Below are 16398 nucleotides of genomic sequence, written 5' to 3' on the forward strand. Positions count from 1 at the left end.
AGCCAAACTAGTAATTACACTGCATCAAGCTTATATATATTAAGAAAGATATGTTGGTTTATTTAAGTATATTTTAGCTATAAATGGGGTTTTTCGGTTGGTTCTTCTTTTTTGGTTACTGTGATCTTCTACAGTACATTGTTGGTTACTGTGAATATCTACAGTACATTGTTGGTTACTGTGATGTTCTACAGTACATTGTTGGTTACTGTTGATCTTCTACAGTACGTTGTAGGCTCTGTTAGCAGCGCCAAACTGCCCTGGGTGGTATACTACGAAGCAGGATTTTCGCTTAGCCGGCTAACTTCAGGGAAAACTCGGGGTTTCCGGTCCTACGAAGCTGGTTCTCTTTTTAGCAGGCTAGATCTCCATGGTAACTTATGCTGTGCGGCTAACCTGCCCCGGAGAAGGTTAGGTTGCAGGCTAAGAGCTCAACTCAGTGAAAGCACCGCCTGCTGACCAATCAGAGCTCAGTGTGCGGAGTTTAAAGCGATCAAGTCATATTACAGGAGAAAGGAAATACAGAAAAGCTGCCGTTGCAGGAAAGACGGCCGGCAAAAATCACCGACTGTGTGAACGTGAACATTAATAGAATATCACCTCCCATCTTCAGAGCAATCTGACTATTATAACATTAGCGTTAAGAAAGCTTACTTACATATCTGCTACAACATAAGTAACCGGATCAGAGTAACATTAAGTACAGTCCGCGGCATCTGGCCGTGCAACACTCGTAGTGTCACGTACTGTATGCAGAAGTATTATTTTAAGCAACACATTAAGTTGACGAAACACTCGAGAAAAATGTAATTAAAGTCAGATCGTGTCTTAGACGGGGCAGTGATATCATAAACCTTTTAATGTACGCATTCAAACGCTTTTTCTTTTACCAGCTGTATTCACCTTGCAGGTGCAGCTATGTGGCTTTTATCCTGGATAAAGTGTTTAAGTCATGGATTTTTAAAGTTTAACTTCTATTATGTCTAATATTATAGTTGACTTTTCATTCAGGAAGTATGACGCTGCACTGTCAGTACGCTTCTCCATGTTTGTGATTGGTCGAATGCTCCAAATACCACCCCTTTCATGTGAACGCGCACCTAACTAGATAGGACACGGCTGGCTTGAGCGATCCACTTGATAACCCGCTTCGTAGTACCGTTTAGCGAGAGCGCGTATGTTTTGGATTAGGCCAACCAGCTAACTCAAACATATCCAGGTTAGGTTGAACCAGCTTCGTAGTACAGGCCTCTGATTTCAAAGCCAGTCTAACTTTTCACGCACCCTATTCAGCTGGTAAAGATCCAAAATCTTTCTCTCCACATGAGGGATTTTCAGGGTGCATCCCTGAAGCTCCCAGAACTTCGCTATTTGATCCAGGAAGTTGAGCTTTACTCTGGTCTGAGCCTAAAAGCAGAGAGAAAGAAAAGTTAAGATTGCGTATTGAACATATTCTTATTTAGTTCTCAACAAGGACAACACACAATCTATACAGCATAACAAAAATATTTATAAGATATTTACAAGCTGTATATTGTTTGTACATTCCCAAACAAGGTAAATGTAATACAACGAGTGAAACATTGTTGAAATGACTTAAAATGTAAAGTGAAAGAATACAATTAAAAAAATGACAGAATTGTTTTATTCACTCCAAATTCAATTGTTTGCATTTTGTGGATATCATGACATTTATTATATAAAAAATTAATTTACCTCCAATTCATTAAGTCTTTGTATCCGTGGTGTGAATTTCAGTCTGTCAACATCACAGGCAAATGGTGGCTGCCATTGCTGGGAGAAAACAAAAAGATAAACAACATTTTATTAAGCAAAAAGATGACATCAAATCTTTAAACAGAATTATTTGTAATTTCATTTGTTCATCAACAGTATATATACAAGGCCCCAAGGAGATGATGAGTAGTTTAAATACAATCACTCAAAACAAACCTACTTCAGAGATAAGGCTGGTATTATTATAGTTATTTGTTTTTATTAAACAATCCCATGAAAACACCTTTCCTTAAATAAATATAAAACTATTCAGAGAACTAGGCTTTTCTTTTTATTTAAAAAATATATATTTGAGCTGTTGCTTTAATTTTATATTTGTAAAAATCTTAAAAATCTAATACTTAACAGACGATACCCACAGTGCACATCCAAGAGAGTGCAGTTAGCTAGTAAACCAACAGACTCGTATTAAAGGCAGACGTACAGGAAGTCGTAGCGTGTCGTCGGTGTAAACACGCTGTGCACAGGGAACTATGCTGGGCAATATGGATAATCTAATAATGGTTGATTAAATGTTGACAATTAGATTGCACACATAAAACTAGAGGAAAAGCATTTAAATGAAACTGTCCTATTTATCAATAAATACACATAATTGTCAACAGAATGCAATTCCATGAAATATATAATAATATATATTCTTTTGTTGCCGACTGTCTTATGAAAAGGAGCTAACTGCACCAACGTAGCCCCGTCATCTGTCGTACTGACAGACTAAACACCAACAGGTCTGATGTTAAAATACTTGCACAATATATCAAAACAAACCAACTCACACTAGACTCCACAACTTCCTGCGACACTAGAGAGCATGGGGGCCCCGAGAGGCCGCAAGATCATCTCAGTTTTACATCATAGAATGTGTGATACCACATTCCTGCTGATGGGTCACCAGAGAGAGTATTTACAGAAGAATTCAAAACAACCTGAGAAGATGTGTCCTTGTCAGGAAGTTGAAAATGGTATATGGTGACCTAGTTATTTCCTTTGGTAGCTAAAGAGTTGCTAATCGTATTAACACAACTCTAATCATGTTAAATCTGAATAATCCAGCTATTTCTTCAAAGATCCCCAACATCACACAGTTGTTTCTGACACTGTGGCACACACATAAATGTTAATCTCCGAGATAAGTTTCAGGTTTCGCCCTTCAAACAGCATGTAAGAATCATTCTCAGCTGACGGTGCATTCGCCAGTTTCACACCGTTTCAGATGTTTTGAAAAACACCAAAGTCTAAATAGGCTAAATGGCCTTCCACTGGATGTTTGGTTATTTAATGGCTCAGATTCTGGGCTCAGGAAGGTGTATTTAAAAAAAACAGGCCGCATCGTAAATACCAATCCAAATAAGATGACCTGAAGTAGCTCGTATCCGCAATGTTGGCAAGGTACATCTTTTCCATTAAATTATTTCTCAAAAGCAATTACTAAAACCTTTATCTACAATGTTTATTAGAAATAACTTTTATTAGATTACATTTTAAAGCATTTACTCTTAGTTCAGTGTCATTTAAGGGGATTCATTAACGTGTTATTACATGTGTATAGTAACCGAGTAATGTTATTAAGTTTTCATTCAAATCACCAAGCTCACATCTTAGAGCCAGACTCCAACTGGCATTACATTGTGTTGAAAAGTGAACGAGCCAAATTGGCATGCAAGATGTTTAAACTGATCATGTGACTGAGGTGGCCTCAAAATCAGGGGGCTACAGCTCTGAATCTCACTCAGACTTTAACCATCACAGTAAATCTTAATGGGAACAGAGGCATATAGTTATTTTTGCTTAAACTCAACATGTTCTTATAATTGACCACCTGCTGCATGCCAAGTTACTGTGGGATTAGCAGCCTAAAATGTTGCACAAAAGATTTACTTTGCTGGTCTGGTCAGGCTCTTTTTCTTACGATGGAAACGCTGGTCAGTGTAGGAGCAACAATGGCCGCATTAACACAACCTTATCGTCTGTTGACAAAGCTGGATTAGAACCACAAATGCCCTGGCACAAAAAAAGAAAAAATCACTTTAAAACATGTGGAAATGCTTTCTTTTTTTTTTTTACTGTTCTTCAAATATAAGCATAACCACACTAGTTAAAAGTGTAATTGCAATTTTGTTGTTGGTGTGTAGAGAACCACAAACAGCTCTAAGATAAAAAAAAAAACATGTGCATATTTGCTACTAACATGTACAGTCAGAATGTGACCCGTGCAAACCGTGGAGGAAATACTGTGCACTTTCTGAGTGCACAGAAATCACTGATCAAAGACAGGTTGTGGTGTAATGGCTTCTTCCCTTTAAAAAAAACAAACTATTTTTGTTTATGCTAGAGAAAAAGGAAACAAAGAAAACGAGATCTCAGGCAAGATCAATTCTAACACAGAGGATGTTATATTTACACTGTGTGAACCTTTCCGTACAAGCCTCCAGCGTCCTCTTTATAAAAACACAAAACAAACTCAAAACACCTACAAATGTGCTTTAGTAGAAATACACTCATGCGCCCAGATGCACATTGCTGAAGGATTTAAGATCGTTTATTGGTTTTGTTTGGCCCACACACCACCCTGCAGCCAAATGTTGGTCTGGATGTTCAGTAGAAAATGCTGGTGCATGACATGGGGCTGCAGACAAAGGTGCTTACACAGTGTGGGACAAATGGTGGAGTTAGGTTTTAAATTGTGATTTTCTTTTCTCTTCTTTTGATACAAGTTTTTTTTTTTTTTTTTTTAATACCAGTATAAACACTCAAGAAGAAGGAGAAGAAGCAGCAGGCCTCTTGTTTGAACTTTTGGGCCATGCTGCTTTTTTACCATAGTATTTAGTTTAAAATCTTCATTTTAAAACCCCTCATAAAGATGCCATTGAACACAAACGGCTTGCCGTGATGGCTTTAAAGCTTTTCAGGCTAGAGTAGTAGGCTATAACTCCGCCACTCAAATACCTCTTCATGATAATCAGAATATAAATACCTTTATTCGTCCCACGGAGGAGATATGTACACTTGATACGGCAAGAAAAGAGCCAAAGACAGCTTAATATTACCCAAGAAGCATGTATTTAAAAGTATTAAAAAGAAAAAAATTAAAAAGAAAAATTGCACAATTTACAAAATACAAAAATGTATTTATAAAGACATTTTGCACTAGTCCAAACAGTGCCGTAAATAGGAAACCAGCACCCCCCGTCCCCGGTCTATCCCATGTGAAGCGACTATCAGCTCCAATCTTTGCTCAAAGCCTTCTTTTGTTTACATTAGCTGCACACTTTCAGCCATCAATTTAAATGCAAGTTTTCCAAGCAAACACCTAGCAGTCCCCTCATCTATCCTTTTGTGGGTTGTATTTCAGTTTAACTCTGCAAAACGAGTTTTTACAGCTACTTCATTATATAAAGATGAGCCTAATGTTATCTGATGGCAGACTACATACAAACAGGACCCTCATGTTTTTAAACTGAAACATTGCCAGCCAATATGTTATCAGTCATGGCAATTACATTGTGCTCATTTTAAAATTATTTCTATTGTGTATTGTATTTTCATGTACATTTATTTTTACTAGATATGCATGTTTAATATCGTAAAGGACATACTTTGTACAATCAAACCAAAGACACAATTAAACAATAAGGTATTATCTGTTATATAATTTAATTCAGTATAATTTGCCCTTTATCTAATTTGCGTGGAAGCTTGGACACACCCTTGAATAAGCATCTTCCCTGTTCCATCAATATCAGAAATAAGGAGATCATTTAAATTCTGTAAATTGTGGAAATGACTTTATCTGTCTTGCAAAAAATTACACTCGTTTAAGGGAGATGTGGCAAAAATAATGCTTCAATTTGGAGAAAAAATACATACATATAAAAAGTCCGGGAGTTGTCTCATCATATGATGTTATTCGGAAAGTTATCTACCAAAACAACGTTGTCAATAGTGTAAAATAACCGTATTTAAGTGTGTTTCTGACGGGATAAAGCTAAAAGAACCGGAGTGTCCGTGGAGCCCAACGCGTCTCTCCATACACAGAGGGTCACCGTGCACGTACGTGACGTTGACAACTGCAGCTTTATAAGAGGCCTGATTAACGATCGCTAGGTCACCTCATACTGGCTAAATCCATTAAATCCTGTTGGTAAAGTTGTGCTTTACATTCAACAAACTGTTCAAAAGCAGTGTATACGTTATTAGTTTGAATCTTGGTGAGCCGATTTCCGTGCGCCCAGTCCAGGAAGCGTTTGATACCAACGTAAACACTTTCCATTATATTTACATACACCAAACTTCAGCGTTTTAATTTATTTTTTACAAATAGTGCCCAGAAAGACGGCTGTTTTACTAAACACATGTCTGTCTTCTCGTGGGTTAAAAACTTAATCCGAATTATTAGTATGAGAGTGTCTCACTATGGTTGTCTCAAACACAACAGTCCGAGCTCCGGCTAGCTGTTAACTCGGAGCCGCAATCCGCCATGTTGAAAGCTGTCTAAAAACACAACTTTGCCTTCTAAATTATCCACCGCAGCTGAGAGCAAAACACAAAGCCAGAAAAAGTGTAATAACTGTCAACATGTGTAAACACTCACCGGTGGCGGGCGCACTTTGCAGATGCCAGTTTTCTCTGCAATGGGTCGTATTTTGTTGATGTACGCAAAAGGGTCGGCAAATTCCTCCCAGCTGGGCTCAAAAACAGGGCACTCCGGAGGGGGAATGAACTCATTCAGCTGTGGTTGAGTCATCGTTGCATCTTTGTTATGAATGTAAGCTGAAATGTTTTCAAAAAGCGCCTGATGTATACTCGCTATTAATTTCTAGTCTTTCAGTTCATGTCCACTCATTCAACTCAAAGACGAATTATCTAGTTGGAGACGAGAGGTGACAGCCGGAGACTGTGTTCATCCGCTCAAAAAAGTAGACACACACATTCTACTGTCATTGTACACCCAGTGTGTGGTTTTATCGCACGCAAACATAGTGTTTATACACCATTACTAATGCTAATGCTGATTAGGTGCATATTTGTTTTTACTACCCGAATAAAGCTTGTGGATATCTGTCGGAACCAGTTAAATGCATGTAGGTCATATACTATTGAGAAAACACATTGAATGTAATTTAAATGTACTTATATGTCATCCTAAATACAGTTAGGTAGAGTTAGCTCTCTAACAGTAGACACTTTGTGGGCACAATACGGATTATTGTAGTGTATTGGTTCCGTGGTCTCCTATCAGATGATTGCCCTCCTTTGGGTGAGTTTGATTCGTTCACCCTGCTGGCACGCAGGTGTACTGTGTTGAGTTTCACAAAAGAAGGGATTATACGTATTCGGCCCTTCCCTACCCCGCCCGGCTAAACCGAAATAATAGACGTATCAGACGGTATATTGGGTTCCCTAATCAAACACACCCACTAGATCGATGCGCGCCGACCGGAACTTCGTTTTTAAATGGTCTAGAGGAGCACGTTGATTGGTAGAGAAGACAGTCATATGTTAATACTTCAGCTGTTTATGTTTTAAACATAAACATTTTAATTGATTCAGTTACACTTCCCAGATTGTTTTTATTTGAGCAGCAGTTGTTTCTTCTGCTTATAACAGTATGCTCTGCCACAGATTTGAATGTCCCTGTTCTCTATTTCGTCTGAACTTCCTCTTGGTTGATTTTGGACAGACTATAATGGGCACATATGACAGGTGTCTTTCAAGGTCAAGTGTACATATTTAAAGGTAATTAGGATCACACAAAAAAATTATATTACAAGTGCTGTAATATAAATATATTTTAAACTTAGTTTTAAGTTTGTCCGATTGGGATCAAACGTCTTTTTTACAACGGAGAAATTGCCAAGAATAAGCAACAATACAGTGCTTCAACAAATAACATAATAGATTTGAAATACATTCAAAAAATAGGCAATAACTATTATTTGCTTACTAGCATCCTGAACTCAATGGTTTCAACTACCTTTACACACATTCAGGATATTTTAGTTGTCAATGCCCAGTACAGTATTCGAAACATAATACTCGACAACCATATGTAGGTGTGCATCACACACTAAACAACAATCACAACATCATAGATCCGCTGGGTGCCATGAAATATTACATACGACATCTAGTGGCAAACTGCAGAACTACACCTTAAAGGTAGGGTAGATAAGAATGGAGAAACCAGCTAGTACGCAGCCGAAAAAAATCTGCCCCTTCCTTCAGACTTTCTTACAGAGCCCCTCCTCTAACACACACGAACGCGCACATGACCAATGAGGGCACGAGATAAGTTTGTGCACGAGATGGAAGGCTGACAGGCAGGTAGGCCATCCAGTTATTTGATCCGGGCCGGCTAAAAATGATTGGTCGTGCTTTTTACAGCGCCACGGCTTCCACAGATGAATTTTTTAAATGTATTTATTGTCAAATCATTTAATGTATTCATTGCTATCGGGATGTTAAGAGCATTCCATGGAATATAACAAAAAGTGTTTCTGAAGTGAATTACCTACCCCACCTTTAAAGTAATGGAGGTTTAATAAGGTCAATGTAACACAATGTGTCAACTGTTAACTAGTTCTTCAGTGCAGGTTACTGTAAAGTTAACCATCATAAGGTTGCAGCTCTTTATACACCAGTGCCAAATGTTTAATATGTATTTGAGTGCAATCTTTAAATAATTAACAAATAATTATTAAATAATATATCGAAAAGGATTGAATGTATTTTAAATGTAAAAAGAATGGAGAAAGTTCCCATCACAGGTTTACAGAACATCTTCAAACCTGTGTTTGGAAGGGATTTTAATCTCATAAATTAAAGTGGAACTGAGATTTCTTTGATTGAAAGACACTGAAAGGACAATATATCAAGTTATCCAAGAAACTGCTGCAGGATGGGATTCAATAACAGCTTCCCCAAAACATCTTTATTAGAACAAGATAACCACACTGTCAGTGTGATTGAGAAGAAAGATAGTGTCACCGTCAGTAATCATAAACAATGTACACATACGAGTGTATATAAGTGTGTGTGTAATGGATTAAATCCATGAAAGATGCATAGCTTGCCAGCACATTTTTAAAGTTCATGTAGTTCAGACTATACATTATTAACCCTTTCCAATGCAACGTAGAAACTTTTCTTGTCATCCAAAGAGTGCCAGCCGATTGGTCCAATCTCACAATCTGCACAGATGAGATACTTGATTCTCCCCACGTCCTTAGTGAAGCCCACATTCTCAAAAGTGTACATGTCGTCCACAAACCAGTGGGCGGTCAGAGTGTCCCCGTCCGCTGAGCCCTCTGTGGTGCTGAGGCCGCTCTTTTTCCGCATGGATGGGAGGAACAGCTGTTGGGGGGAAAACAAGGCCTCAGTTGACATCAAAACACTAACAAAGGAACAGAGTTTTGGAATTGGTATTTACATGAAAAGACTGCCATGTATTCCTCTTTTATTTAGATTTACCCCTAGTTTGAACACAGAGATATCACCTTTATCTGTCATTTTTGCATGAACAACGATCTCAACGAATACCAAAAAGGTTTGCTATTGTTATTTTATCAACTGACCAATTATTGCAGCTGCCCTGGCTACCTGTTGCTTTTCAAGATCGTCTTCCTGGCTTACGAAGATATAAAGGCTTCCTAGTACCTAAAGCTCTAAAGGCCTCTGGTTATATTGTGCTCTCAGTGTATACACCCTGCAGTTCTCTAATGTCACAAGCCACCTATGTCCTTTTTATTCCTTTAAAGTTCCTAAAGGCAGGTGTGAGTGCTATAATTTATTAAGTAACGGAACGGTCTGCCAGTTGAATTGCATAATTGATATGTAGTTACAATTGGTTATTTGCGGTGACGGTGAGTGTTTTTGTATTGTTTCATGATTTTACAACACGTGTATGGATGACATCAGTATTAATGGTTGATGTTTTTAATTATCTTGTATTTATTCGATATCCAGGACAATGGTTAAATGGCATTGTCTTAGTAGGCTGTATGGGCCCTATTCTCCAGTCTCAGAACGTTTCTCAGGGTGTGTTATTTCACTCCATTATGTATTATTTATCACAGTATTTTAACTGAAACTGTACCGGAAATAGAAAAGCTCAGCTCAAGGTATGTACCTAACAAGTGAACCTATGTACAGATTTAACACCCAAAAAGCAATATAAGAGCCCAAGGATGTGATCAGTCGCCCCATTTCAGACAGCTTACCTCCTTCTCTGCAAACACAGCCATCCCGGGGCACAGCACCTTGGACCCGCACCGCTGACACACAACAGTCTTGATGTTCTTGCCGTCCTCAGAAACCAGGTCGGACCGGTCCGTGCTTTCTTTGGACTCTTGATTGTTCTCCATCTCTGACCGTAAAAACAAACAGCAGATTCACGTTGATGTACATGCACTAAAGGCCTGGGACACAGTATCTCCCACCGGACTGTCCAAGATAACAGTAACTGTAATTAACCGTAAGTGGTGATTGGTTAATGTTAAATTAGAGTGCTATGAAAAAAAGATGGGGCTTACACCCGGTGGACCGGAACTACAAATACTCGGAACCTCTGTAGTGCGGAAGTCCGTGGCAAGAAACCCTCTAATATTTACATTTGTCATCATGCAACAATATTTTTGTAGCAGTCATAACGCTGAACCCCAGTCTAATATATATGTGTTAAGGCCATTTGGATATTCGCTTGTTATATAAATGTCCAAATAAACGTTAACTGAAAACCCCACCCCTGGCATTTATGCTAACATCCATGCTAACACTGAATTCAACAGACTTAGAATAAATAACCACATTATATATCTATATAAAAGACACACTCTTTAATAACGTGAAACAGCCCTTACCTCAATATTGAAGTAAATAAAGTGTTAAGTATTACAATAAAATCTTAAAAGAAGACAGGTTAGCTTAAACTAGGCTAGCATTCTAGCTGTTCCTGAAGTGTACCAGCCACTAAATGCTCCCGTTCAGAAACACAAGTTTGTTCTTTGGTTCCTTATTAAACAACCTTCGTGATATATCCTGCTATTTCTGATATGTTTTAAAACTTTTAAATTACGAGAGAATGTGTCTACTTCCGTTCATAATAATGTGACGACGTTTGCAAATAAGTGAAATAGTGAAATTGAGGGTAGCATGGTTAATTGTAACTGTCCTAAGACAAGAAGTAAGCACTGACTCAAAGGATACATTGAAAAGAGTGACATGGATAATAAAAAACGTAAATAAAACAATGTAAGTCAATGAGTAAGTATTGTTACAATTTCAATGCAATACTTTTCTGTAAACAACTTTTAATTGAATTATAGTTGAAGAATACATGTAAAAGGTACATGATATGCCTATTAATTAGTCAAGTAGAAGTATGAAATAGCAAAACATGAACACATCCTGGCTGCCAGTTTGAGGAGTCTGCGTTGTTTCATACATTGCTCTCCAACACTGATGCTGTAGCCACATACACTCAATCTTAATGTGTTTACAGCCATTTCGGGAGTTTGAGCGAAGGTGAATGCTTGTTTGGCTATATGCAAAAACCTAAATTAGCCACAACTCTCAACTGTGACACTACAGTACAGTGAGAAGCTGAACAACTATCAATCAACAGAGCATGGGAGATGAGTGCAATACAAGATGCAAACACATACTTTGTTCGTGCATTAAGCACTGTTGTATAAAGCTCCTATAATATGCATAAAGCCCAGTAAGAACATTTTTTCACCCTATTTTAATGAAAAATATTGAAATTGTGACGCCTTGAGGGAGGCATGCATGACCTATCGATTTCAAATAATTATTTTTTGTCCTGATAGTGTGGCATTATTTATAATCAAATTCAATAATGGATCTATTTATTAAACCAAAAAGGAAAGCATGTGCTGGTGATGGACATTATTACAGCTGTGATCTCATCCCACACATCTCTCTGCTCTAATTGATCTCCAACCAGCAGCGGATCCCAAGAAATCAAACAAGAAGCAGTTTTTTTAACAACGGTTTATGTGATTAAAACATGGTTACTCTTGATCTCTATAATTGAGGAAAATTGTTAAGAGAAAGCAGTATTTTAGATACTCTGATGTAGACACAATGTGTGGTATCCACACATGTACTGAGCATTAGACCATGAATCCTGTTGTCTTCACAGTTGACTTACTGCGGATATAACATTTGCAAATGTCACAGGACTACTTTGTGAGAAACAAATGACAATAGAAGACCATGTTTTTTTTACATGTGGAAAATAATTTATTACAATAATTTTCCAAGATTACCATTAATAAATATTTATGTTTACATTTCAGTGAAATGTATGATTTATCACTTTCTACACAGGACATTACACAAAGTCAAGAATACACATTGTTTTAGTCGTTGTAATAAAGCTCGAATAAGTTGATCTAGAAAAAGGAGTCTTAAACAGCAGTTGATACAACCTATCCATGGAGTTGTAAGTTCAATAATGATTCGATTGTATATATGGCAAGGAAAACAAGAAAAGTCAACATCTGGAAATCCTTGAAGCTCCTTTGACTGTTAAGATAGGCCGTTTTATTTAAAAACATTTCCGTTGGCCTAAGGCACAGGAATACTAAAAGTTTATATCAATCATACATAACACATTTTAAATCCCATATGGTGATTTAAAGTTTTGAATTTAATAGTATACACTAAGGTGCATTAGATATTTACACCTTTCATTGCATTTGAATCTAGCACAAAAGAAATATCTTTAGCAGACAAAAACACAATTGGACCGATCCAGATCTGTACATTGTGCGTCGCCCAGGAACTATTACTTGAGAAATTAGTAATTGTATTGTCTGACTGATGGCAGGGAAGTTCTTTCGACTTCTAAATTTTAAGCATTTTAGTCTAAATACAAGTGAGCAGATAGATTTTTGCAAAGTTGCAGCTTATCATGCTATGCTACCATTTGAAAAAGCATTTGCTTGGGTCTTAAGTCAATTATAACAATGCAGAGAATATCAGTGAAAATCTCAGTTTTTAACATCGTAATTTCTTTCCTTTCATTTTGGCAATAATTTTGATGAGCAGCAAACCTAGTGTTAGACACATCTATACATCATGTTTTTAGGATTTTGCTTCTATGTTCCTTTCAAAATAATGTCGGTTTTTATTTAGTTATAAAATGTAAGATTGACTTGGCCTTAAGAGTACCGTTTTTTTTATTGCAGAGTGGGCATGGGTGGGTTTGTAGCACTCCTCCGAGTTTTGACACACCGCCGCACAATCAGTGTCAGCACAGTAAGAAAACACCTGGTGGCATCCATACACACACTGTGTATACTTTTATCCTCCTAGTGCAGACCCTCAAGCACATAAATGGGCCTGGACTGCTCCACACCTCACTCCTGGTGGACAGTACATTCATCCTCTGACCTGCATGGAAACTGGGAGGGAGGATAGGAATGGTTTACAGTATGTGCCCTCTGCTACAGCACAAATCTTACTCTCTGTGCCCTCTGTGCAATCGTAACGGATTATGAAAAGGCTGGGGTACTAGTGAGCTTCTAAGAAATGACCATCAGTTACAGGAATATATATATATATATATATGATTTTGGTTAAAATCCCATTTTGACCTTACTTGAAAATGTAGACTTCAAGTTTCATAATTATTGAAGAAGTAGTGCCTGTTGAAGATTCCCTCCGTAGTTCAATGGCTAGGTAATGCTACTTTATTGGAGCAAAACAGAAAGAAGACCACCAAAACCCAAACAAGATGTTAGCAAATCAGAAGTACAGAAGGAGCAACAAGTGAGACTATATTGAATTCCAGCAGCATTTTAAGTGATTGTGTGTGTTTTTGTGTCTGTGTGTCTGTGTGTGTGTGTGTGTGGGACTATAAAGAAAAGTATGAGGAAGTCACAGTCAGGCCTCTCAGAGTAGAGTGTCATCTGTGCATCCTCCCTCGAGGCCGTAGCGAAACTCCTGCAGGTTGGAAACCCCGTAGAAATGGACAAAGGCCGCGGCCACAACCAGAACGTGAAAGATCTGATGAGAGTGGAACTAGAAGGAGAGGAAGAAATGTTTTTAACAGTTTCATTTATAATCAAACACCCTTGTTTGATCAAAGAAAAAGAAAAATACCTCTTTTGACCACAGTTGGGACTGAAACAGCCACTTTGTCTGTGGGCAGAAATGTCTAGCAGTGCAAACTAACAAGGTGTAAGTACTCTACTAATGTTAGGGTACTTGTACTTTAGGACGTCCAATTATTGTACTTTATACTTCTTTACACTCTTTACATGCAAACTATATGATTAACTAATGAAAAATGATGCTTTCTTATAAATTAAAGGCCCCACAGACCTTCATAGATGTTTTCATTTATGTAGCGGATAAGATTTACTCAGGGATGTACTGGCAGTTTTTGTGAGGTCATTATGTACTTTTAAAATGATGAAGTTGTAGATTTCACATTTAACGTACACTTTGCTAGCAATACTTGAGTACATTTATTTAAGTAGAATCTTAATTGCAGGAAACTAGAACGTATTTTACACTGTGGTATTGTCAAATTCTTTATTTTAAGCAAAGGGAATGTGTAAACATTGCAGATTTCCACCACGTTAAGGTGAATGAAGTATAATATCATTTTAGTTAGTTGGCAGGAAACAAAAATATTTGTGCAACTTTTAAAGTTCTGTAATATAATGTAATAACATCAAATACTAACCCAGATGTCACACTTCCCAGGGAAGTAGCGTTCAGGGATCCTGGCTGCATACAGGCCGGCCCCAGTGATGTACATGGCACCCATCAGGTAGAACCAGCCCATCTGGCCCACTGTGGTGGCCTTCACAAAGCCCTCCTCGATGGTGAAGTGCATGGTGGGGACAATGCCGCTTAATCCAAGACCCATGAACACACCTAATAGAAGCATGAAATCCAGTTACCTACAATAAAAACTCCACAAAAACATTGCAGAGAAAAAGCTCATTAATACAAATGTACAATATCTTTAAGTGGTTGTCACCTGCTCTTGTAGGTCTGTGGCGAGGTGTAGAGAAGCGTTCCCACTGGGCCACTATGATGGCGGCGATGCCGAGGACACAAACAATGGTGAGGTAGATAAGTCGAGGCTGAGGGGAACAATAGAAGGAGTAATACAGCCAGGGCACGAAGGAGCCCATGATCAGCAGGGCGATGCCCGAGTAGTCAAGCCTGAAGAGAGGGGAGACAAAGAGACAACAGCTGATGATTCTCATGTTTCTAAACACATGTTTATTTCTTTAAAACTCTGCTGTGGAGTTTTTGTTTTTAAGGGAGGGACATCAATATGGTCTTTATTGTAAAAAGGTACATATCTAAGTTGTAGTACTCAGTGTTCGTTGAGAAAGATGCATTGACATAAACGCCTACAAAAAAAGTATGTTTTTTAACGATTAAACATATTGTATTATCCTTATTACTCTAGGATGCCAAATCCGACTAAAAGGACGGCTAATGGAAAACTAGCCTTAAGCTAACTCGGGTACATTTACCGTTCTATCATGTTGATTAAGGTACATTAGTGTCCTTTGTCCTTCGTATTGATTTTGACAAAATTATGGACCATTTAAACTCAAATAATAGTGGTGGGTGTGCCCCTTTATTGGCAAGTCCTGTAGGTCTAGTATGAAGAAACATACGGATGTCTGACATTTGAAACCTGTTTACTCCAAGAGCAGTGTGTCTAAAACAGTAAAACACTTTGACAGTTACAAATGATTCCCTTAAGACATGCAAGGTGAGAATGTGAGAAGCCGTGTAAGGAGGTGCGAGGTCTTACTTGGAGAAGGTGCGGGACACTTTCTCAGAGTGGCAGTAAACGGTATGAAAAAGCCAGGAGAAGCTGAGGCAGAGCACAGCTCCCAGGAAGAACATCCCCAACACCACTTTCTCTTGCAGAGGGGCCATAAAATACACGTTGGGCCGCAGCATGGTTAACGTGCCCAGACAAATGAATAAGATCAGCCCTGAGGGAAAAAAGAGGCCAATTTTACATAGAGTTACCAAGAGAAGAAACCACACTTTTAATAATGTTATCAGCGTGTTTTAAACGTACCTAACAGGTGAGTCCAGATGTTTCCTGTCTCAGTGTGAATTCTAAAGATGCTTCCAAAACACGCCCGGAAGGAGGGCATCGGGGGACGATGTCCATGCAGGAGGTAATCGTTGTCCTTTAGCCACTCTGGCAGCACATGGAAAGGGATGACCCTCCAGCGCCCCTCCCAAACCTGTAGAGTTAGAAAAGGTGTCACTCGGAGACATATTCATTCACTATGAGGCTCTCACAATTGGGGATACTGCAGTGACTACAATTTGGAACAGATCAATACTTTAAATGTAGTTTATTTATATATATATTTATGCTATCAAAATTATCGCGTTAACGGCGGTAATTCGTTTTTTGAGTTAATTGCGTTAAAATACCGAAGACCAGAAACGGTTTTGAAAACTTTTGTGACGTAGTGATCATCTTCTCAATAGAACATATTTGATAATGTCTTCTGGCCAATCAGAATCAAGATAACGGCGTGGTGTTGTTGCAGGAAGTCCCGACGGAGAATACTTTTG

General features: G+C 38.2%; 3 protein-coding genes across 7 annotated transcripts in view; all 3 read right to left on the reverse strand.

Annotated features, from left to right (window-relative positions):
• kdm5ba (lysine demethylase 5Ba) overlaps positions 1–6674 on the reverse strand; it is a 27516-nt gene extending 20842 nt beyond the window's left edge. For both annotated transcript variants that reach the window (XM_010780663.1, XM_010780596.1), the window contains exons 1-3: positions 6389–6674; positions 1717–1794; positions 1285–1407 (exon numbers count right to left, since the gene is read on the reverse strand). In XM_010780663.1, coding sequence (XP_010778965.1) covers positions 1285–1407; positions 1717–1794; positions 6389–6541 — 354 coding nt within the window. In that variant the 5' untranslated portion in view covers positions 6542–6674. The remainder of the gene's footprint in view (positions 1–1284; positions 1408–1716; positions 1795–6388) is intronic.
• Positions 6675–8682: 2008 nt separating this feature from the next.
• rabif (RAB interacting factor) lies at positions 8683–10871 on the reverse strand. The gene is made up of 3 exons (XM_010780778.1): positions 10656–10871; positions 10017–10162; positions 8683–9150 (listed from the first exon to the last, which is right to left on the reverse strand). The coding sequence occupies exons 2-3, from the start codon at positions 10158–10160 to the stop codon at positions 8902–8904; spliced, it is 393 nt and encodes a 130-aa protein (XP_010779080.1). The 5' UTR covers positions 10161–10162; positions 10656–10871; the 3' UTR covers positions 8683–8901.
• A 979-nt stretch (positions 10872–11850) lies between these two features.
• adipor1a (adiponectin receptor 1a) overlaps positions 11851–16398 on the reverse strand; it is a 9417-nt gene continuing 4869 nt past the window's right edge. For all 4 annotated transcript variants that reach the window (XM_010781097.1, XM_010780894.1, XM_010780964.1 and 1 more), the window contains exons 4-8: positions 15887–16058; positions 15611–15797; positions 14816–15003; positions 14516–14709; positions 11851–13845 (exon numbers count right to left, since the gene is read on the reverse strand). In XM_010781097.1, the coding sequence (XP_010779399.1) occupies positions 13717–13845; positions 14516–14709; positions 14816–15003; positions 15611–15797; positions 15887–16058 (870 nt within the window). In that variant the 3' untranslated portion in view covers positions 11851–13716. The remainder of the gene's footprint in view (positions 13846–14515; positions 14710–14815; positions 15004–15610; positions 15798–15886; positions 16059–16398) is intronic.

This window comes from Notothenia coriiceps, unplaced genomic scaffold, assembly GCF_000735185.1.
Source record: "Notothenia coriiceps isolate Sejong01 unplaced genomic scaffold, NC01 NC01_scaffold00000282, whole genome shotgun sequence".
Taxonomy (NCBI): domain Eukaryota; kingdom Metazoa; phylum Chordata; class Actinopteri; order Perciformes; family Nototheniidae; genus Notothenia; species Notothenia coriiceps.